Genomic DNA, 22,336 nt, shown 5'->3' on the forward strand with positions numbered 1-22,336 from the left:
TATATATGTCTATATGATTAATGCTTAAGTTTTTCATAATGAACAATGAGTTTTTCCTGAAGTGACATTTGAAGTTTCCAGGAAGAAGATGGGGCCCCATAACAACAACTCCACCTGGTTGATATGACGTCATGATACTGATAGCGCTACAACAAGACCTGCTTTGGATACCAGCTGCACAAGACAGTTCCAACTTGGTTAGCTGAAATGGTGCACATCTTATACAACATTTTGGCCAGACCTGCACAAAATACTCAGAGACTATTGGCAATTTTAAAAGACATTGATCTTGAAATTTAACCATCATTTTACTTTCACAGGATCCCCCAGAAAGAACGTCGCCCCTATGACAGCTGGAAGTAATTTTAGAGGACGACGTCCCCTCTCCCAGTAAAGTTTGCCCTTGGGTTTAGGAGCATCATTTAGGGGTTGATTATAATTAGTATACGATTGAGGGTTGGGGGAGGAATTTTATAAGCTCAGGGATCATTTTGAAAAAAAAAAAAAGAGGGATGATGGGATAATAGATTTGTAATTGTGAGTTACTGTTGTTAGACAAATATATTGATATAGATTCTTGTATATTGATACAAAGTTAAATTGTATTGACTATTGTATGCATTCATGTTTCTACCTCTGTTTAAAACATTTTTTATGTATTGACATATATTGTATTGTATATATTTACCATATTGCAGTGTACATTTCTACCTCTGATTAAGATACTTATATAATGTTCGTGTATTGGTATATATTTACCCACTGCAATGTATATTTGTACATTGTTTATATTTGGAGGTCATTGTCCTCATTTGTTTCACAGTCGTTTATTGTCTTAGTCTTTAAGTTAGATAGATATTGAGAATTATATAGACTAATAGTCATCTAAGTTTGTCATTTATAATTAGACTAATCAGGTTCTTTAGATATATAGAGATTATACTCAGTATAGATAGATAATCTTCAACTTCTTCAAAGAGCTGTAGAAAATGGCCTTTAATCTAACTCAGAGTTTTGTGGTAGTGAGACACAATTGCTCCTGGCAACACCACTCTATTCCCGAGAGAATGTTGAGCACCAAAGACACTCCACCTGGAGCCTTTCCTTTTGGCAGAACTGGCCTTGGGGCAAAGAAATGCCCATACCTCAACCACTGACAAAGATACAGAGCGTGCATCAATGGATAAAACAGGGCTGTCTTATCCTGCCAAGACAGGGTAAGATAGTTTTGAAAAGTTGCTTGCCTTTGAAAATGGTGTGTCAGTTATGTTAGGCCTTAGCCAAAGTTGGTTGCTTCAACGCTGCTAATGTGACTTTGGGTGATTGCCTAGGTAGCTAGTTGTCTCTGTGATTTGTTGCATGTTTTGGAAGTTGTTTTACTGAACTTCCTAATTACCCAGGTAACATTATTTCCCTTCTCAGATCTTTGATGGGGTTGAAGACTATATAAATGTAGTTACTTTCTCTCATGACTTGGCCAAGTTATTTATTATACAAGACCTAAGCTAGTAAGAATAGGATATTTGTACTTATTGTATATAATTTCATAGTAGGTTTAGAACTCTCTTATTTAAACAGAAGGGGGAGGTGTTGCGGGAGGTCCTCCCACTCCTCCAGCCTATCGCCGCTGAGATACCAGCCCCTTGGGGCGTGGTCTCTCTCCCTTTAAAAAAGCGGCCACTTCCCTCTCCTCGCTCTCTTCACTTCCTGCTCCGCCGGCGACTAGACTCCTGGTCGCGTAGAGGGCTGTTGCCTGGGACAGTGATCTGTAAGTTTTTCCCCTTTAAATAAATATCACCCTATTAATCATAATCCCAAATTGGTGTGGCATTGTTTGTGACTTACGCCTTCAAAATTAAAAAGAAAACTGCATTAATAGATCATTTTCTTACTTCCAGCTTTCGTTATTTACTTTAGTAACTTATTTTTTAAAATCACAATTTAGCTTAGTAACTTTTTTCCCACAAGTGGATGGTACTGGGGAATTGAGAGGCAAATATATACTACTTACCACTTAACCAAACCCCTAGCTATAATTACCTTTTTAAAATGTTGTTAATGTGTGTATGTGTGTATGATGCACATGGTGAGTGTGGGTATACATTATAGTTGTGGAGGTCAGAGGACAACTTTTGGGATATTAAACCCAGGTTGTCACGTTTCTGTGGCATGTGGCTTTTCACCTACTGAGCCACCTTGCCACCTCCTACTCTGATTGTTTTAATTCTTACTTTGTCTATTTGTATGCCACAGATTTTAAAATATGCTATAATCTATTTTATTATGCAGTGGTGGGATGTGACTTAACTCTCTCTGAACATTTCAGAAGGGTATCATATTTACCAGTTTACACATTCTAAAACATCATATGGGGTTTGTATATGGGAGAGGGAGGAGTTGCCTGTATCCTTTATCTGTGGTAGGGTGGGGCTCAGCTGTCTTGAATATGTTAAAGTAATGTAAATAGGCATGCAAAGCATTCTACTTCCAAAGTAGGGGGCAGATTACTTCCGTATGTGCAGTGGAAGGATGCAGAAGCTGCTGTCTAGTTGGTGCTGTAGCTTCAGCTCCAAGCCCTTCCTGAAATCATCATACCTCTGATTTCAGGCACGCCCAGTTTCCTCCTGTTTCTATGCTGATGCCCTTCTGTTTTCCTCTACCTTTAGGAAGCCACTCCACCATAAAGAATGATGCCATTATTTAAAAACCACTGTGATAATAAGATTTTCCATAGTGGGAGGGGGTCGGAACCGTGCAAGCTGTTCTGTGGCGGCAGCCTGCTGGCAGCTCAACCCTGAGAAGTCTCTAGTAAATAAAGCATCAGCGTAACGGTTTTGTGTCATCTGGAGTCGGTGGAGAAAACTCGTAGTTTGGGAATTTTCTTTGTTGAATATAACTCCGCATGGACTGGAATGAGGCTGGGGCCAGAGAGGTTCCTGAGCATGCCCACAGCCCTGGGCTCAATCCTCAGCACTGGTGTGCAGCATCCCCACCTGCATGCCCGAGTAACCAGACACTGAGAATAGTGTAGCTGACTTCCTCCTACTTTTCCATAGCTTTTATTCATGGAATTTTGAATCATGACTAGAATAACTATACCTTTTTTTAATGAAAGGAAAAATAACTCGAGATCTTATTTTATCTACAAAAATAATCATTTGAAGCTATATATATAGTTTCAAATATATATATTGGTTTTTCGAGACAGGGTTTCTCTGTAGCTTTGGAGCCTGTCCTGGAACTCCCTTTGTAGACCAGGCTGGCCTTGAACTCACAGAGATCTGCCTGCCTCTGCCTCCCGAGTGCTGGGATTAAAGGCGTGCGCCACCTCTGCCCGGCTTTGAAACAATAATTTACTAGACTATTTTTATTAACTGTTTTTAATGAAATGGCGCTTGGGAATCAAACTCAAGAATTCTTCTCTATGCTAGGAAAGCCCAATTTTTAAATTTTTACTGCCTTTAAATTTTATTGATCCTATTAAATTTTTGCTATAGGATATTTGGGCCAGCAGGATAGCTCAACTGTGGGGCCTGGCAACCTGAATTGTGTCCTTGGGGCCCACATGGTGGAGGAAAAGAGCCTATTCCTGCAGGGTGTTCTCTGACCTCAACATGTGTGCCTTCACATATGCCCTGCCCTTTCCTAAATAAATGAATTTTTAATTTTAAAAGACATTAATTTACTTTCTATTGGTAGTATTGTGAGTTGGCTCTACACGATGTTTGAAATAACCCTTCGGAGTTTCAAAATCAAGGTGTGCACCACTCTACTCAGCTTCCTTTGTATTTTGAGCTCTTGGGGAAGTTGTAGAGGAAAAGGCAAGCATTTCAGGGCAAAACTGTACTTGTGTTTGCTCTTCATACATTTGCATGTGCTTTCTCTACTTCTACTTAAAGAAAAAAAGAAACTGGCTTTTCCAGCTCCCTGTGAATCATCCACCCATACTTCCCTGTCCTTAAATCCTTTCTTGAAACGGCAACACTTCTTTCAACAGGCGTTCCTTTGTGAACATCAGTCAATCAAGTGTGGCTTATTTTCATAGGGGCAGAGTGTTCCAAGAGTTAACTGGCTGTTTGCCACTAGATTTGGAAGGGGAAGGATGGGTCCTCTATCCCTGGATAGCTTCCTCTCCCACTGATTTAGAAAGCCTGCTACTAAACATTGCTTGAGAGTGAGCAACTAAGAATAGTTTACCTGATTAGACCCCAGGTCAAGAGAGTTGTTGGAGGCCAAGTCCCTTTTCAGTCATTGCAGCAGTCTCAACTGCCCTGTCAAAGCCCTGTGTTCTCGCTGCAAGTCTTCCCGCTTTACATTCTACATTACTTGTTCTTGGGGGTGGGGGGAGACGAGTTTGAGACAAGGTTTCTCTTTTGGAAGCCTGTCCTGGAACTAGCTCTTGTAGACCAGGCTGGTCTCAAATTCACAGAGATCGGCCTGCCTGTGCCTCTCGAGTGCTGGGATTAAAGGTGTGCGCCACCACCGCCCGACTAGGCCTAGCTAATGGTGGGAAGAGCACTGGTAGTAGGCCACTAGACTAAATTACCTGTTGTTTCAAATGTACTGTTTTTTCTGCTCCTTGTCACTGTAATAGTATTCCAGGTTAGCAACAATGAAAAGGGAAGCCAGGAAATGTTAGGAGAGTGGGGAAGTGTGTATGGGAAGGCTTGGAGAAAAGAAATGGAAATGAGAAATGTTGTTATGGTCTCAAAACTTAAAGAAAAAGAAAGAAGCAAGCAAGGTAGTATTGCCTTTGCTGGGAGTACAGTTTACCCCTTTCATACATAATGACCTACTAATTGTGGTGGTTTGAATAAGAACAGTCCCCACAGTCTCATGTATTTGAATGCTTGGTTACCAGGGATTGGAACTGTTTGAAAGGATTAGAAGGATTAGAAGGTAGGGCCTTGTTGGAGGAATTATTTCACTGGGGGTGGGCTTTAAGATTTCAAAAGCCTATGTCAGGCCCACCTCTTTGCCTATGGATCATGGATCATGTGAGAGAGCTCTTAGCTACTGCTCCAGCACCACCCTGCATGCACACTGCCTTGCTACCTGGCATGATGATAAGGGACTAAACCTCTGAAACTGTAAGCAAGCCCCCAATTAAATGATTTCTTTGATAAGAGCTGCCTTGGTCATGGAGTCTCCTCACATCAGTGGAGCAGTGACATTATTCTTCATATCCTCTCTTAAAGGCTATCCTCTCAGTGAAGACATTCTTGCCCTGTAGACAGGATTGGATCACTTCTTTCTCTCTGTTGTATGGGAGACCATAGAGTGCCCTCTTGTATTCCCTTGTGGGTTCTGCCCTCTCTAGCCCAGCTTCAAAAGTGCTCAGGTACTTCATACGTTTGGAGAATGGATAAATTAATGTTTGATTTAATGAATAATATGGGAACTCATAAACACTTAAAAAACTTTATTTATTTATTAAAATGTGAATAGTCATTACCCATCCCCTAACCACTTTCCATCCTGGGTTTATGTTTTATTTTAATAGAAAATTAAATGTTTCAGTTTTAGTGTTCCCATGTTCTTCCAGAGATCATTTCAAGGATAGCCTGATGAAGGGGCCTAGGTAGTTTGCCTTCGTGGTGACTGATGCCTGATCTCTTTACCAGAGGTTTTTATTATAGTCATATTGTTTTCTACTAACAGGAGGAAACTTCAGCTATGTGTGCACAACTCATTTATTAGGTTGCCTTCAGCTAGTTCTTAGAAAACAATTTAAAAACCCATTGCCTTATCAGTTTATTGAGGAAAAAGTGTATTCTGAATTTTCTTGGCTAGCATGTATACAGAAATTAAAATACCTACCTTTGTAGTCAGAAAACAAATTGTTCATACTTGTTAGGTGCTTGTGAAACAATCTCCTGCAATCAAGTAATAGCACTGCTATGTCATCTTGAATAATCTACATTAACCACGATAGTTTCATATGGATTTCTGTTATAGCTGCATGTTTTTTATATGTTCTTTTGGTGAGTTTTTGTTTGTTTCAATGCAGTCATTTATTGAGATCTTAGTTGTTGTTGCTGTTGATTTTCTCAAGCTTAAGGTGCTGGCAGACTTGGTTCCTGGTGGAGGCCCTCTTCTTGGCTCCCAGGTGTCCCCCGAGTGATCTGACTTGACTCAGTGGGGGAATGAAGTGCTGATCTCTCTTCTTCTTGTAAACACTGATATCCTCATGAATCCTCCCTAATAAATTCATTTATCCTGATTAATCCTGTAGAAATTCCACATATAAATATCAGAACCACTGTAACGTGAACTTAGGGAAAGAAATGTTTGGTCCATAAAAATTCCCCCAAATTTGACAATTTTTTTTTATGTCTTAACAAACATGAAATATATTATAATTTTCTGTTGTGATACTTTTTTAGTTATGGATAGTTATAATTAAGTGCTATAAAGTCCAAATATTTTGATTTTTTAATATTATTAATTGTTTACTTTTAGTTTCTTTCTGTTCTGATAGTATACTTGGTAATATACTTTGAATATATAAAATTTTCAAGGGGAACTTATTCAGAAGGTATCTTAGTAAATGTTCCATTTATACTTAGATTGAATGTTTATACTCTCCTGGGACATGATGTCCTACACATGTCTGTTTGGTGAGCCTTTTTGATGACTTAAGCATGTCAGCTGTTTCTCTACTGGTTTTATGTCTATAATTTTATCAATCCCTCAGAGCAATGTCAAAATCTAAAATATAATTGTGAAAGTATTTATTTCCCTTTTCTTTTCTTTCTGTTGCCCAAGGTAGTCCTTACTCTAAGTGTGTAGAGGCAGCAGAAAGTAATTGTCTTCTAAGCTAAAGATGAGGAGACGAGCTGAGGTGGTAGAGGTTGAAGAGATGTTTGTTTAGATACTGACTGTGAATCCCTAATAAAGATTGATCTGTGGCTAGTCTCAAAATATAGTGCTGGGTGCTGGGGTTAAGGTGTGCACCGTTGTGCCTGGCTGGAAAAAGATGATTTGACTTCGGGTGAAGACGGTTTTGTTTGTGTTGCGGCATCATCTTTCCTTTCCTCCACCACTCCTAGCTTTTTGTATGTAAATGAGGGAAGACTTCCTCTTAGTTCTTGAAAGAACTTGGAACTCCGCGGCTGCAGGTTATTACAGATTCCCACATTTTTCTTCCATCTTTTCTCTTCTTGGAATTAAAAACTATATGAGACTACAATTTTATTTTTATTTTTCAGGGTTTTTTTGGTGGTTTGGACTGAACATAAGGATGATCATAGGATTGTTTTAAATTTTAGAAGTCCCCCCTCTTTTTTTCTATCTGCTTTTTGCTTTTTATTTTTGAGATTATAATATAACTACAACATTTCTGCCTTTCCTTTCCTCTCTCTGAACTCTCCCATCTATTCTCCCCAGTCTCCTTCAAACCCACGGCCTCTTTTTTCATTGTTACTTCCTGTGTCGATGTGTATTTATGCACATATGTATTTCTAAATATATCCAGCTCAGTCCATATGTGACTTATGTTTTCAGGGTGACCATTTGGCACTGGACAATTAGTGTGCTCTTCCCTGGATAAGTGCTCCCAGCCCTCCTCAGTAGTCTGTAGTTCTTTGTAAGGTTGAAGTTTGTTGTAGATGTGTCCATTGGGGTAGGGCTCCACAACTCAGCATTTTGATTGGCTGTGGTTTCCTGTAAGGCGTTAACAATGAAAAGATATTATTAAAACACTTAGAAAATAATTGGAGTTTATTTTTCTCTTAAAGCAGATGTTAGATTTTTGTCTCTTTTCTCATGATGCCAAGGACCTACTATGCAAGGAACTAAACAGTTTGCTTCAAATCACTTTCTTTTGCTTTTTAAATTTATTTTTATTTTACTTTGTGTGTATGGGTATTTTGCTTACACATATGTGTGTGCCACATGTTTGCCTGGCCACCACAGAAGCCAGAATTCCTGAACTAGGGTTAGCTGCCATATGGGTAATGAGAAATGAACCTGGGTTTTCTGCAAGAGCAGCCAGTGCTCTTAACTGCTGAGCTACTGCTCCAGATTCTCAAATCAGTTTCTTAAGTCCGTGAAAGTAGAACTGCTTTTTAAACAAAGATTTATTTATTAATTATGTATAAAGTGTTCTGTCTGCATGTATCCCTGCAAGTCCAGAAGAGGGCACCAGATCTTATTACAGATAGTTGTGAGCCAACATGTGGTTACTGGGAATTGAACTCAGGACCTCTGGAAGAGCTGTCAGTTTTCTTAGCCTCTGAGCCATCTCTCCAACCCCTAGAACTTCTTTTTACCAAGTAGGTTAATGCAATGCTTAAAATAAACAAAATATTGGTATTCTAAATTTTAGCTCTTACAGGGGCATTTTCTTTAGCAAACTGTACATTTAAAAGGGGCTATTTTTAAGTTTTTAATAGAGCTACTAAATTGAAGTTGTATTACACTAACCACAACTTCAGTGTTTGGGGCAAAAATGCTCACTTGACTTCTTTAACTCTGGAACACTCTAGAGACAAGGTAAAGATGATTTGACTTTTACATTAATCTTTTTAAGCAATTATTTTCTGTGTGTTACTCTGAAACTCTATAGTGTGGTTTCTTTGCTCCTATGCCCAACTTGAGAAACCCCAGTTTTAAAGGCTAATGCCATCCCAGACTTCCAATATATGTTTCTTTTTATCTTCCTCATCTTGCCAGTCCCTCTCTTTTTCCTTATTTAGTGAACTCTATCATGATGAATCTCAATTTCCCCCTAAGCTTTGCTGGACTCTTGTCCAGTTCTCCACCGTTCTACTCCCTGTCTATTACTCTCTATAAGGAAAAAGGAGGGGAACAGACCATGACTAAGTGTGCTTTGCAGACTCGACCCGGCTCTTCTTTCCTGCCTTCCCAAGCCATCACTGTTATACTGCAGTGGTAACGGTGTCCATTAAGCATAGATTGTACTGCGTGACAAACTGAAAGCTGGTTGCTTGGTCATAGTTTTCAGCAGGAAGATTTTGTAGCTGGTAACTTAATTAACGAATCTAGCTGAATATTTGGGTCTTTGTTCAGTTTGTCATAGTGTACAGTAGCAGCTCATCCTTGTATTTCTTTTCTACTCAAATTCTATTAAATTAGAGAAAATCTTTCATAGGATTTATGATCAGTTTTCCCCCTAATTTTTCAGTCCCCTTTATTTGTCTCTAGCTTGCAGAGAACTCTAAAATGCAGATCTTATTCTTCAGTCTTAGCCCATGGCCTCCAGTCAAATTCAGAGTTTTGTTCTTGATTAGACCTCTTTAGAAAGTTTATTTTTTTTCTGTATCTATTTTGTACCTGTAGCTGTTAATACTTCTTCGTGTTTAGAATGCAGTCACAAGGATAAACATCATTGTATACTGGTGTTATTTATGTTAAAGAAGCCAACCTTCCCCAGGCATCTGCTGCACAGACGTAAAAAGGTTGTTCCAATTTTTGACTGCCAGAGAAACCGAGTGTTGTCACAACACAGTTGACAAACAGCCCCCCCCCCCTCCAAAGTAGTAGTGACTTCATACTGCTGGAAACTCAGAATCAGGAAAGGACTGTACATCTTTGATGAGGGGCTTCTGCCTTGACTCTGTGCATCCCTGTGTCGAGAATGGATCATCTTACGAAGGGCTCACTTAAACTTTAGTTAGTGTTGGCGAGAATGCAGATTTGAAATCTCTCTGGTCCCTGGCAGGTTGCTTCCTAGTGGAACTGGACTGTGTTCCACTGTAGCTGGGTCTTTTGACTGACTTTGGTAAGACTGACTCCCAGGAAACCCCAGCATCCTCCTTTGCCTGGCGCCACTGGGCCGGCCACCCGCCCTCACTTCCCCACCACCTTTCTATTCCTCACTTGAACTGACTGCCAGAGTTCACAGACAGCTGGGTAGAGAGTGGCTAAGTCGCCCAGCTGCCCGGGAAGCTTGGCGGCCAGGCTGAGGGAAGGAAGCATCGGCTCTCTTTGAAGGTCGGCTGCCAGTGAATCTCAGGCAGCTGGACTTCAAAGGGGGCACCGACGGGCTTTCCCTCCTGTCTAGGCAGGTCATTCCATGGCACTGTGCTTCCGGCACTGGCATGGTGGTTTTCAAGTTCCCCTTCAACTAAAGAGCTGAATTGGGAACCACACTTATGCTCACATTTATAGTTATGAGAAGTAGACAGTCTAAATTCCCACCCTATGTTACCCCAAAACTGAAGAGCTGGAGGAGAAAAATTAATAAATATCCCACATGGTGGGATTTCCTCATTGCCAACCTTTCTTTTCTGTTACCAAATTTTCAGTTACTTCAGAGACTTCCAATGATCTTCAGAAAACACTGCTTGCTGCTCGCTTGTGGAACAAATTAGAACTGTGGGTGGTGGTTTATCGCTTTCTAGGAGGGGGTGTGGTGCTCAGCTGCTGTGCCACCCTCTGCTCTCTGCACTTCCCTAGTCTCACCTCCCAGTTTCCTTGTTCTGAGGGAGAAGTAGCCATAAGCGTCTAGGCCCTCTGTAGTCAGCTGAGTGTCGGGAGGAGCCTGGACAGCTAGCCCTGCCTTATTATGCAGCCATTGTCACTGGAAATCAGTGATGGCAGCACTGGCAGCACTGATGAGACAGTGCAGTAACAGGTTTAATAGATGCCGGTGTGTAGCTCACAGAAGACCTCTGCAGTCAACTAGCTACTATTACTATATCTAGCTCCCATTGGCTGGGAAAGACGAAGGGAACAAGTGGCTGCTGTTGTTCTTGCTTGTTTTATTGTCTGTGTTTGGACAAAAGACAGGTAGTTTCTGTCTTAGACTGATAAATCTATAATGGTGTAAAGTAATGTATTACTTAGTTTGAAGGAGGAGCAGTTAGTTTATGTTATCAGTCTCTTGTTACTCTACTTGCCCTGGGGCTTTAAGGAGACTGAATCACTACCAGGGCTACAAAGGGCTGGTCCCATTGTACTGTCCCATACATACCCAAAGAAACGTGGTAACCTTTCAGAAAGCACTTATTTGAATGGATGGTATATTTTCTGGAGCCAGAGTCAGTATTCGACTTTTTACTCTGACAGTTTCTTGTCATTTGTGGATGGGTAAGTTGTCTTGTTGGTGAAATGAGATAATTATGTGTAATTCAGAGAGGATGAAGGATGAAACTAGAAACTAGTGTTGCTGGCCCGAGTAGCAACATATTCATTAAATGTAACTGCTGTTTTTATTATCATCATAATTTTGTTATTATTGCCCCCACCAGTATAATAAATTAAGACTATTTTTAAATTATAAGGAAGCCTTCATTTGACCCAGCAATGATTTAGTAAGCAGAGGGCTTTTCCTTAAGGATTATGTTGTTTCTAATCAACAAACCAGTGTGTCTGGGGCCAAATGTAGTTTACCATCTCTTGTTGTGGATGTTGTTTTGTGGGTTTTCTGTTTTTTGACACACATCAGTGTCCATTTGCCCATGTATTGTATTTGTCCATGCTATTCAGCAGAAGCAAAAGGTTGTGACAAGGATCTGTGGTCTTCATAGACTAAAATAGTTACTAGTTGGTCCTTTCCAGAGAAGTTTGCTGACCCTTGTCTAAGATGTGTGTTTTTCCACTTACGGACCCGAGAATACTAGTTTAATCTATGCTGGTATATGTTATCTGAAAAAATAGTTCCATCATCAAATAAACTTTGGAAAATGTTAAAGGGGTTGATTTATTCCAGGACGATTACTTAAAAGACTCTGGTTTTTAATATACTGATGTGTATTGTGAATCTTCAAGACAAGGCCATGGTATGCAAATAAACTCCAGTTTCCCAGGCTTACTTGGCTGTGGCCCTCCGATATGATGATATTACACAAAACATCGTCTGGGAAACCCTGTGCTTGGGCTGTCTCTGGAAGGGCTTTCCTAAATCATTCCTCTTGGTGATTTAGGTGATGTCCTCATTTGGAGACTATAGAAGACTGTGAAATTCTATAATGATTACCACATTTCTTTCTAATAAAAATTGTATTTGTTTAAAATCAAAACAGCAAAATATGCCAGATATTTAAATAATCTAATCAGACATTATCCCCACCTTTAAATGACTCTATATGATGTCTCAAGATTATAAAACGAAGTCTCAAAGTCCAAGAAAAGACAAGCTGTTTACTTCATGCCGTCTTAAAAATTTAAAAGTACAAATCCTTTGTTGGGCTTTTTTTTTCCAAGCACATTTCTGAAACATAAATCTAGAGTACCTAACTGGTATACCAACTGATCTCAGCTAGGGTTTATAAGAGGGGAGATTAATGTGAAGGTAACTTCTGCCCTGGCCATAAGGGGTTTGTTTTATAGACTAAAGTAAACACCTTGAATTTCAAGTTGCAAGCACACAGGGAGCCAGAAGATTCCAGAGCACTGGCGTCATCTTCTGCCTATGACTCACATATCTCAGTGGCTGAGCTTTCTCCTGCAGCTGCAGCTTCCAGCTGGCCACCAGATAGAGCCCTAGGTAGTCATACCCTGCAGTCACCTGGTCTGAGATGACCGAACAGGATAATTGCGACATAGTCTGGTTGTGAATGAAGGCTGGACTGTCCCTTTGCCAAACACAGATGAAAAATAAATGCTGAGTCATAGTTGTTTTCTGTGGGGTCACAGTGGCTATAATAGTGAACCTTGGACTAAGTGAGAACCCTATTGGGAAATGCAACCCTACTCATTAATACATTCTTTGTTCTCTGTCATATATGAGCTACTTGTCAGTGGCTCCGTGCCAGTGCTTAAGCTCTTGGTTGCCCACCATACCTGATGCAACGATGGACTTAGAACTGTAGTAAATGCTTCATGAAAGAGCAGTGCAGAGTCATGCATGTTTCCCCTTTCCCACCTGCTTCATCATTTCTAGAAGATCTCATGTCTTGTCTTTATTTCTTCTTGCTGTATGTACAAAGGGCCCTCAGTAAATGTTTTTGCATGTAAATGTGGATCCTAAATTTTTCATTATTTTATTTTACAGTATGGGGAATGATAAATGGACTGTTGGGTCTCTCTCTCTCTCTCTCTCTCTCTCTCTCTCTCTCTCTCTCTCTCTCTCTCTCTCTCTCTCTCTCTCGTGTGTGTGTGTGTGTGTGTGTGATATGTACATAACTGTGTAGACTTGTACATGCCTAGCAGAGGAGGGCATCCAGGAAGCTCCAAGGGTTCTCCTGTCTCTGCTGCCTCCATTATTGGGTTACAGTCATTCAAAGGACAGTACCTGGCATTTGTGTGGATGCTAGAATCCAAAGTTCCCTCCTTATGTTTCAACAGAAATCACGTTTAACCCTTGTATCATCTCTGTAGCCCTGTTACTGTCTTTATCTTTAAAAGAAAGAAAAGGGGAGTGATGAATGGGAAGAGGAAAGGTTTGATCTCTGTTTCATTCTTGATTGATTGAATCAAGGAAACATTAGTGAGGCACGTTTTGGAGTGTCTCAGAGGGAAGGCCTTTACAGATAGGGTTAACAGAGGAACAGAGACTGAATGTGCACATAAGATTGAATGAAAGGTTAAAATGGATAAATCCTCTGAGCACTGGCATTGCCCTTTTTCCTATCCTAATCCTCCCAGATGTGAGCAAGCTCCTAGAGTCACATCTGTGAGCTGCTTCTGTTGCCATGGGTTTCCTTGATATGATGGACTATAGTCTCAAATTATGAGCCAAGATAAATCCTCCCTTGTCTAAGTTGCTTCTTATTAGATATGTGGTCACAGTAATAAGTAACTAAAGCAGAAGGGAAAATAGAGAAAGCATGGTGGTTTTGAACATAGCCATTCTTATCTGAAGAACTAGAAACCAGGACAACTGTGAAGCTACTACGGGGTATATTGTTTCCATGCTCAAAAGTTCATGTGCTCACAAATTTGTTTGCTTTATGAGTGTAAGCACTGTGATGTGCAATAACATACTGTGTTCTAAGAGTCTCTTTGGGGTGGGTTCTCAGGGTTCACATGCATGCCCGGGAAAGAAACAATTGGCCCCTGACCCACTTGAAAGAAAAGGTCAGAAATATGGGGTAGGGTTTATCTAGTACCATGAAGAAAAGCACCATAAGGCCAATCCTGTGTCAACCAAGGATGAGCTCTCTCTAAACAGTCTCTTTTCTTATTTTTTTTTATCATCCATATTGCATCGTGTTACTCGTTATCAAAGAGTGAATAAAAGAAATGGCTATAATTAATTGGACACAAACTATATTCCTAGAGACAGTGAATATATGAAGCTAACCATGGTCAGGATTAGCAAACATTGCTAGAGTGAATTCCACTCCTGCAGGTAGGCACAAAACAGGCAATAGAAAGGTGCCATGACTTGTTTAAAGTGTGAGACATGGTAAAGGCCAACTAACTTGAGCTGAAAGGAGATAGGATTATTTCATGCTGAATACTGTTTGGCAAAATGTTAAATAGAGAAGAATTCTGAGAAAATTGTGTGGCACCATACAATACTTCTGTCTAGACCAGCATGACTGATTTCTGCTGGGCTGTGTATTGCATCTGTGGTTAACTAGAGATTAAATCAGTGCTAGGTGGTTTAGGATGGCTCACTCATCTAGACCCCTTACCTACATGTCTACTGATATTAAGGCAGTGGTTCTCAACCTTCCTAATGCTGCAACCCTTTAATACTGTTCCTCATGTTTTGGTGAGCCCTAACCGTTATTTTCATTGCTACTTCATGACTGCAATTTTTCTACTGTTATGAATCATAATGCAAATATTTGATATACGGGATATCTGATATGAAACCCATGTGAAAGGGTCTGTTAACTCCAAAGGGGTTGTGACCTACAGGTTGAGAACTTCTGTGTTAAGGGGCTAATTGAGCACACGTCTCAGATCATGATGTTTTTCTTGCCCATTGACTGGGCTCCAAAAGTAAACAAAACAGTGCATTCATGCCTTTACTGACCGTTGCTTGTTTTGCTTCCTAACGTCTGTGCATATTCGGGTCCTCTGGGAAGCAGATGCCAAGGCAGTGTTAGACATTTCAAAAATCTATTGCTATAATGCCAATGGAGGGAGGGGATGAGAAGGAGCTGAAAGAGGCTGATAGTTTCCAAGTACAGGTGGTGATGCAGGCCCTTAGGAAAAACTCTGGAAGGGGGGGGATAATGATCAATTTTGTCATTTAGATAAAGTGGGGACATGATCCCAATAGCTTTAGAAGCAAATACAAAAATAGTTGTTATTTTATATCACTCAGGCCTTGCTAAAAATGTCTTCTGCTAGGATGTATTGCTTCTTTGTTGTTGCAAGTAAATTTTGTTAAAGCCTTCCTTTTTTTTTTTTTAAAGGAACAAGACTATAATCAGGTGAAATTAGTATTTTACCTAAGATGTATATAATTGTCTGGATGATAAAATCAAATGTTCTTTTGCACACAATTTGTCTTATTTGAATATAAGAGTTTGCTTACACTTGCTTGTGTTTACTTGCAGGTTCACCCCAAATTCCACTATAAACAGGCTCATGACCCTGGCACAGATACTTCTTGTGTGGCTTTTTCCTATGATGGTAATGTCCTTGCCTCTCGTGGAGGTAGGTAAACAGCTCTTTTTGATGTGTTTCTATACATAAGAAGAATCCTTAACTCTTAAATGTCAGACAAATGTCTTAATGCTTACTAAAGTTAACTGTGCCTTGTTAATGTATCTTTGCCAGTCAGATTCTTTTTTAATTAAATGTGTTTTCAACTTGGCAACATTGCCTGTATCAAAATTTACTAATTGGTCTTGCAAGATGGCTCAGCAATTAAAGTGTTTGCTGCCAAGCCTGGTGACCTAAGGATTATTTGATTCCTAGAGCTCACATGGTAGAAGGAGAAAACAGCTCTACGAAGTTGTCCTTTGGCGTCTGTGTGCAAGCTTTAGCATGCTTTTGTATGTACGTGCAATAGATAATTAATTCATGCGTGCATAAATAACAAATGTAAAAGTATTATCAACCAAAGTTTAGAAACTATGTTTTTTCTTTAGATTTTTATTCTATCGCTCAAGTGTGAATTCAATAGGCTTGCTTCAAGCTTTTGATTTGTTTGATGCCTAAAGATGCTGCTTGTTTGACAGATGTATATGAACATTCCCAGCTATCTTCCTCTATTTGTTCTCTCTTGCTTTATCATTTCGTGCCTGCTATTTCAAATGTTGTGTGGTACTCTTTCTACTGTCTGAGCTCAAACATCACTACAGTTTAGTTTTGGGGGTCAGGGGTTTTATAATTAGCTGCTTTCCACTCTATTTTATTCTGTATTATTGTATTCTAACCTAGATATGGTTACATGTTGGGTATTCCTGATTTGTTCCTGATTTGTATGCTACGTCCGTCTCACATGAATAAGGCTGTGTCTAGTAGGGGGGTGGACGGTAGCTGGGCAGCCTGTGAACTATAAATTATGGAGCATGGCTGCGGATTTCTGAGCTGACTCTTGACAATGCAGTAACATTCCAAAGTCAGGGACAGAATGGGCTTTATTAACTCTCCAATCTCTCTTCCAACTGATCCTGATTCCTTCTTGGACCCAAAGGGCCAAGGCCAGTCTTAGGCTGTGGGTACTTGGGAGAAAGGACAGCAGACATTACTTATATGAGCTTGACTCTTGTTCTAGTTAGGAGTTTGTGAGTAGCCCTATAGAAATATAAAAATGGTATCCTTATAAGAATGTTCATTACTCTTTAAGCAGCTTGGAAAAGTAGTACTTTTCCAGCAAAATGAAGACTGATAGCCACAAGTTGAATTACTCAGGGAGGCAAGAAATAATATGGCCTACCTCAAGTCAGATTACTCTGGGGGGCAAGAAATAACATGGCCTACCTCATTAATGTTGATAGATCATTCTACCCACATACTAATGGGAAAGATAATCTGTTGTGAGCTGAACTATTTCCAGGCCTGATGGTTCTGAAATTAGGCTTTCCCAAGAAAGCCGGTTGTACTCAGCATACCACAGGGATCTACCATCTGCTCTAATGTGGTTCTTTGGTGGAAGTTCTGCAGAGTTGCCGGCAGATGCTAATCAATCTGCAAAGTAATTGCTAGGAGGATGACTAAGAATCATATAATTTTATACTATTTTTGCAACTGCTATTGCCTTTTCAAACTCCCTAAACAAATAAAAAAGGGAAATGTGCTTCGGTGCTCTTCGGTTTTCCCTTCTTTCCCCTTGATTCATCTTTCTTTACTTCTTCCCATCCTCCCTTTTTTATAGTTATGTATTGTTTAGCAAACCTTAAGCTGGCATGAGTTCTTTTGTACAAAATTCACTTGTCTTTTGTCCCCTTCATTCCTCAATTAGGTGATGATACACTAAAATTATGGGACGTCAGACAATTTAATAAGCCATTATTTTCAGCCTCAGACCTTCCCACCTTGTTCCCAATGTAAGTCATCGTTTCTTTTCTAAGTTAAAACAACTTTTTCATGTGTGTGATGTTTTGCGATTTGCATGCCTATGTACCACACATGTGCCTGGTAACCGAGAAGGCCAAATGAGAACACTAGATCCCCTATATCTGGAGTTATAGATGTTTGTGGACAACAATATGGATACTGAGAATTGAACCTGGGTCCTCTAGAAGAGCAGCCAGTGCTCTTAAACATTGAGTCATCCTCCAGGCCCACAAGCACAAGTAGCATATTTTGTTATTTGATCAGCATAGGTGAACAATTTCTTTAATGTTAATTTGCATCAAGTATTTTAATCTTCTAGGAAAGGGATTTGATAAGTACTTTTTTAAATTTTGCATATTTGTTTTGAAGATAAATTATGTCAATTTGTCCCTGATTTTATATGTATATTTGTTATATACACACAGAGCTCTTTATGTTATTGACACTGTTTTGTCAGGAATGACCAAACATAGTTATCTCCAGTCTACTACGTCTGGCAACTGAAGCTTTCAAAGATTATTCTGAGGCAGCTGAGGTGGGATTTAACCTCTAAGTCCTATAATTGGTGCCTAGGAAACGGTTTCTATTTTGGAAGAAGTGAAACTTTACATCTGTGTTAAATAATGACCAACCGGAAGGTTCAAATGAGAGAAACCGTGTGATAGTAGAGCGCCCATGCCAGCACAGCCCACGGCCTGTGCGTTAGCTGTTAAAAAGTAAACCTACCAGCAATCGCCAGTTTAGAACAGATGAGGGGTTTAGAGCCATTACACGTGCTGAAACAATGCCGACCCCGTAACTTCTCTGCATAACGTGTAGAATATCCACAATAAAGAACTGCAGAGTCAAAGACAGCAGCTTGTTTCCAGCAGCGCAGCTTCCTTCTCTTGTAGAGCTTGACTTGATGTGACTGACACCATTTGGAGGTGATAGCAGTGACGGGGGCAGTACAAGTAGTTTTGTAGTGGCCAAAGCTAATTTGACTTTATCAGATGTGTTTGTTTGTCTGTAGATACTCCGTATTGCATGTTTCTCACACTCTCTTTACATTACAACATGTCATGGTATGGAAATTAAAAGCAGACTCTGAAGTCAGACTGCCTACATTTGAGTCCCAGATGTATCCCATTCTTGTGTGTTAATGAGCAAGGCTTAGTTAACCTCTCTGTTAGTACAGTGAGGAGGACTTCTAACCTATATCGTTATTGTAAAGATTAAGCAAATTATTTAAAACGCCTGATGTGTAGGCCAATGTGTAGGCATTAGCTTTTTTTATGGGGATGTTTATGTGTTTTTAGTTCTCGCATTATCGCTACACTGCTGTCGGAGCCCTGGGTTTATACTTGTCTCTTTTGTGTGTAGGACTGACTGCTGTTTCAGTCCTGATGATAAACTCATAGTCACTGGGACCTCTGTTCAAAGGGGATGTGGCAACGGCAAACTTGTCTTCTTCGAGCGCAGGACTTTCCAAAGGGTGTATGAGATCGACATCACAGATGCGGTATGTTCCTTCTTTTTCTCTCTATTCTTGAATGACGTGAAGTTAGCATCTCTTGTTTTGTTTTGAATAGAACACAAACTCTGGCCTTTACAGTAGTATAATGGTGGTTTCTTGTTCTAACAGAAGACTTTTTGTTTTGTTTTGTTTTTGTTTTTTAAGACAGGGTTTCTCTGTGTTATAGCTCTTGCTGTTCTTCAACTCTCTCTGTAGACCAGACTAGCCTCGAACTCACAGAGATCTGCTTGCCTCTGCCTCCCAAGCGCTGGGTTTAAAAGCATGAACCACCGTGCCCAGCCACTCTAAGATTTTTTAGGACACTGTAGACTGACTGATCTACATTGTCCCCTTTCCCCCAGCATGGCACTTTTTATAGACTCAGACTTTAGTCAGAAGTTCAGCTGAGCCTGTGTTGTTTTTCTCCTGGAACCAGACTAAGGAGGGATGAGGTTGGTCGTCATGCAGTGCATAAGAGGACTGGCCTTCAACATGTGTGTTCCTGTGCAATTGTGAAGTGTTCTGCATGCGAAGGTCATAGCAATAAGAGAAGACTTAACATTACCCGGAACCTAATATAGTATTCAGAAGTTTAAAACATTTACATTTGACTCTGGCATATTTTTTAAAAGACAAAGAACCTTTAGTTTTCCATGCGTATTTATATGAACACTAAAATATTAGCATTCATTCATTTGTTCATTCATTCATTTGTTCATTCATTCATTCATTCATTCATTCATTCATTCATTCATTCGTATCCTGAGACTGGAGCTGTGTGGAATGTAATAATGATGAAGATTCCAGGAAGAAAATTTGAATTCCTTAAAGGTGCATTTTATTATTTAGATGGTAAAGCAAATAATTGTGACTTTCTGAGTGTGAAATAGGGCAATTGATGTCTGTGCCTCTTTTCTCTGGCTCAAATCCTGAGTAATACCTCATCTCACACAGTGTTCCTCTGTTGCTTTCTCCAGTTGTTTCAGCTCTTTGTAAACAGTTGAGACAAATTATACACTTCAGTGATTCAGACAGTTGAACAACTGTGTTTAAACAAAGCTCATGTCTCAGATGTCTAGTGTTACTATAGGTCTTAATGTGTAGGTCCCAAATTTGAAGCTGTACTGGACTTTATGTTACAAATGTGAAATAGTGAGGAGACACACTCTTGATATACATTCAGGTTTTATGGAGTCTAATATCATGAAATGTGAAACTTGTTAGTGCTTGAAATACAATTTTTGGAGCCAACAAAAACACTAGATTCAAAGAGAAATAATTGTATTAATTTTAATCTCAAAAAGTAAAATTTCAGTACTTATAAAATTCCCCCAAAATGTTTAAAAAGTAAAATTATTACAGTTGGTTATTTCTGAATTAAGCTATACCTCTAAATGACTGTACGTTTCCTGTATTATTCTTGGTGTGGCATTTTTAAATTATAATTTAAGTTGAAATATAAAAACATTAAGAAAATGTAGGTAGGCCTGCACATTAGACATGCTTGGCTTCATTTATTTGTTGGAAGAACATACTGTTTACTCAGAAAATCTGTGTCTCATAATGTGATAATATTTTCTCTGCTGCTCTTCCTTTCCACGGCATTTCCATCACCTCATGGTATAGACTTATTTGTTCTTTATGTCTTTAATCAAGTTCTAAATCCCATGCAGGTAGAAACATTGTTTTCTTCTCTGTGGAATCCTTGGGGTTTGCTGCATAGATAACATTTGAAAAGTACAATCATGCATAGCGCAAAATAAAGTTGTGTCCTTGAAAGGTGAAGCAGGACAAAGGCTTTTTGAGTTACAGAGGTTGAACTGGAATAAAGAAGTCATTTTATTTTGTAGCCATTTATTTGAAAACAAGGAATGACACAGGAATGACTTAGGTTGTTGAAGTGAAAGGGCTAGATTTACCAGATTGGTGAGCATCTGTATATGAAATGGGGTTTCTCACTTCAAATCTTAGTGAACATTTCTGAGATAATAGTTTATCTTAAGACTAGGGATGTAGCTCAGTTGGTAGTACACCTCCATAGGGGAATCCTAAGTTCAGTACCTAGAGCTGAATGGTATGGACTGGATGTGGTAGTGCATGTTTGTGATCCCAGCATTCAGTTTTGAGGTGAAGGCAGGAGATCAGGAATTTAAGGACTTTCTCAACTGTACTTGTCCGATGCCAAAACAATCTTTTCTGTCTACCTGTGTCTGTACCTTTAGGAAAGACACTGAACCCTGTTTATTGATATGAAAATGTAAGTTTTTGTTTTATTTTGGGTTTACATTTTTACTACAGATGGGCAAATGAGTTTAGTGCATAAGAAAAAGTGCATACATTTTGGGAGCATCATTTATAATTCATAGCTGAAATGGTTACTGGCTGATGAGTTTGATAGGAAAGGGTATAGAAGAGTATAAAGATTACCCTTAAGTAACAACATACAAGAGGAGAGAGCAAACCAAGAGACACTAGCAAAGGGAAAAGTTCATTAAATAAAATATACGTTATATTAGCACGAGTCATTTTGGAGAAGCAAAGAAGCAGATTTTCAGATCCATTTGGTTAGATAGTTGAAGAGAGACATGGAGACAATGACAAAACCACAGGGCTTGGAAAGGCCTCTGTAAATCATTGATTGATGGTGGTGATGAGGGCGTGTTAACATCAGACAGCCTCCGTGTCTGTTTATATAGTAGAATGTTAGGCTAAAGGGTTTAAACTGCCCTTTGACCTGTTGCTTCAAGTTTTGGCTTCTTGGGAATGTAAGAAAATAAACACATCCCTTGGACTAGATAAAGCATGGACACTTTGCTAGAAGAGTCAAAAGGGAGTAAGGGACGACTGTTTTCATTGTATGATGTTTTGTCATTAAAGCCCCCAACACTCATTATTCTTTTAGTAATTCCATGATTCAGTATAGTGAGGAGATTCTTGTTGAGTTTTGCTTTTTATAAAAGGGAACATCTGATACTCTTAGCAGTAACAGTTGCTACTGTTAGTGAATATACAGGCAGTGGCATTTAATGTCTGCCCTAGATGTTGTCCGTTCACCTTAGGGAAACATGATTGGCTTTACGCTTCCAAACAAACTACTCTTAAGTAGTTATAATGTAGGACAGGAAGCTCAACATAATGTGGACCCAAATATTTACAACCAAGAGATGTCGATCTCTGCAATTAAAATTTTATTGACTAAATGTGGCCTATAGTCTTTGTCCAAAAACAGCGTTTTAAAATATAGCAGGTGCAGGCCAGCTAGATAGGTCAGTAGATAAGAGCACTTGCTCCACAGGCCTGATGAGCTGAGTTCAATTCCTGGAGCCCACATAAAGGTGGAAAGGGAGGACGGACTGCACATGCACGCCATGGTATATCGTGAGTAAACATACATCCCAACATTAATAATAAAATTTAACAAGTGTATTTTTTATGTTTTGTTTGAAACTGTTTTTTAAAAAGTCTTAT

The 22,336-nt window shown here is 39.5% G+C and overlaps 1 protein-coding gene across 2 annotated transcripts in view; it reads left to right on the forward strand.

Moving 5' to 3' along the window:
- Wdr70 (WD repeat domain 70) overlaps positions 1–22,336 on the forward strand; it is a 212,197-nt gene that overhangs the window by 158,626 nt on the left and 31,235 nt on the right. For both annotated transcript variants that reach the window (XM_075975932.1, XM_075975933.1), the window contains 3 exons: positions 15,426–15,525; positions 17,279–17,363; positions 18,736–18,874. In XM_075975932.1, the coding sequence (XP_075832047.1) occupies positions 15,426–15,525; positions 17,279–17,363; positions 18,736–18,874 (324 nt within the window). The remainder of the gene's footprint in view (positions 1–15,425; positions 15,526–17,278; positions 17,364–18,735; positions 18,875–22,336) is intronic.

The sequence above is a fragment of the Microtus pennsylvanicus genome, chromosome 6, assembly GCF_037038515.1.
Source record: "Microtus pennsylvanicus isolate mMicPen1 chromosome 6, mMicPen1.hap1, whole genome shotgun sequence".
NCBI lineage: Eukaryota > Metazoa > Chordata > Mammalia > Rodentia > Cricetidae > Microtus > Microtus pennsylvanicus.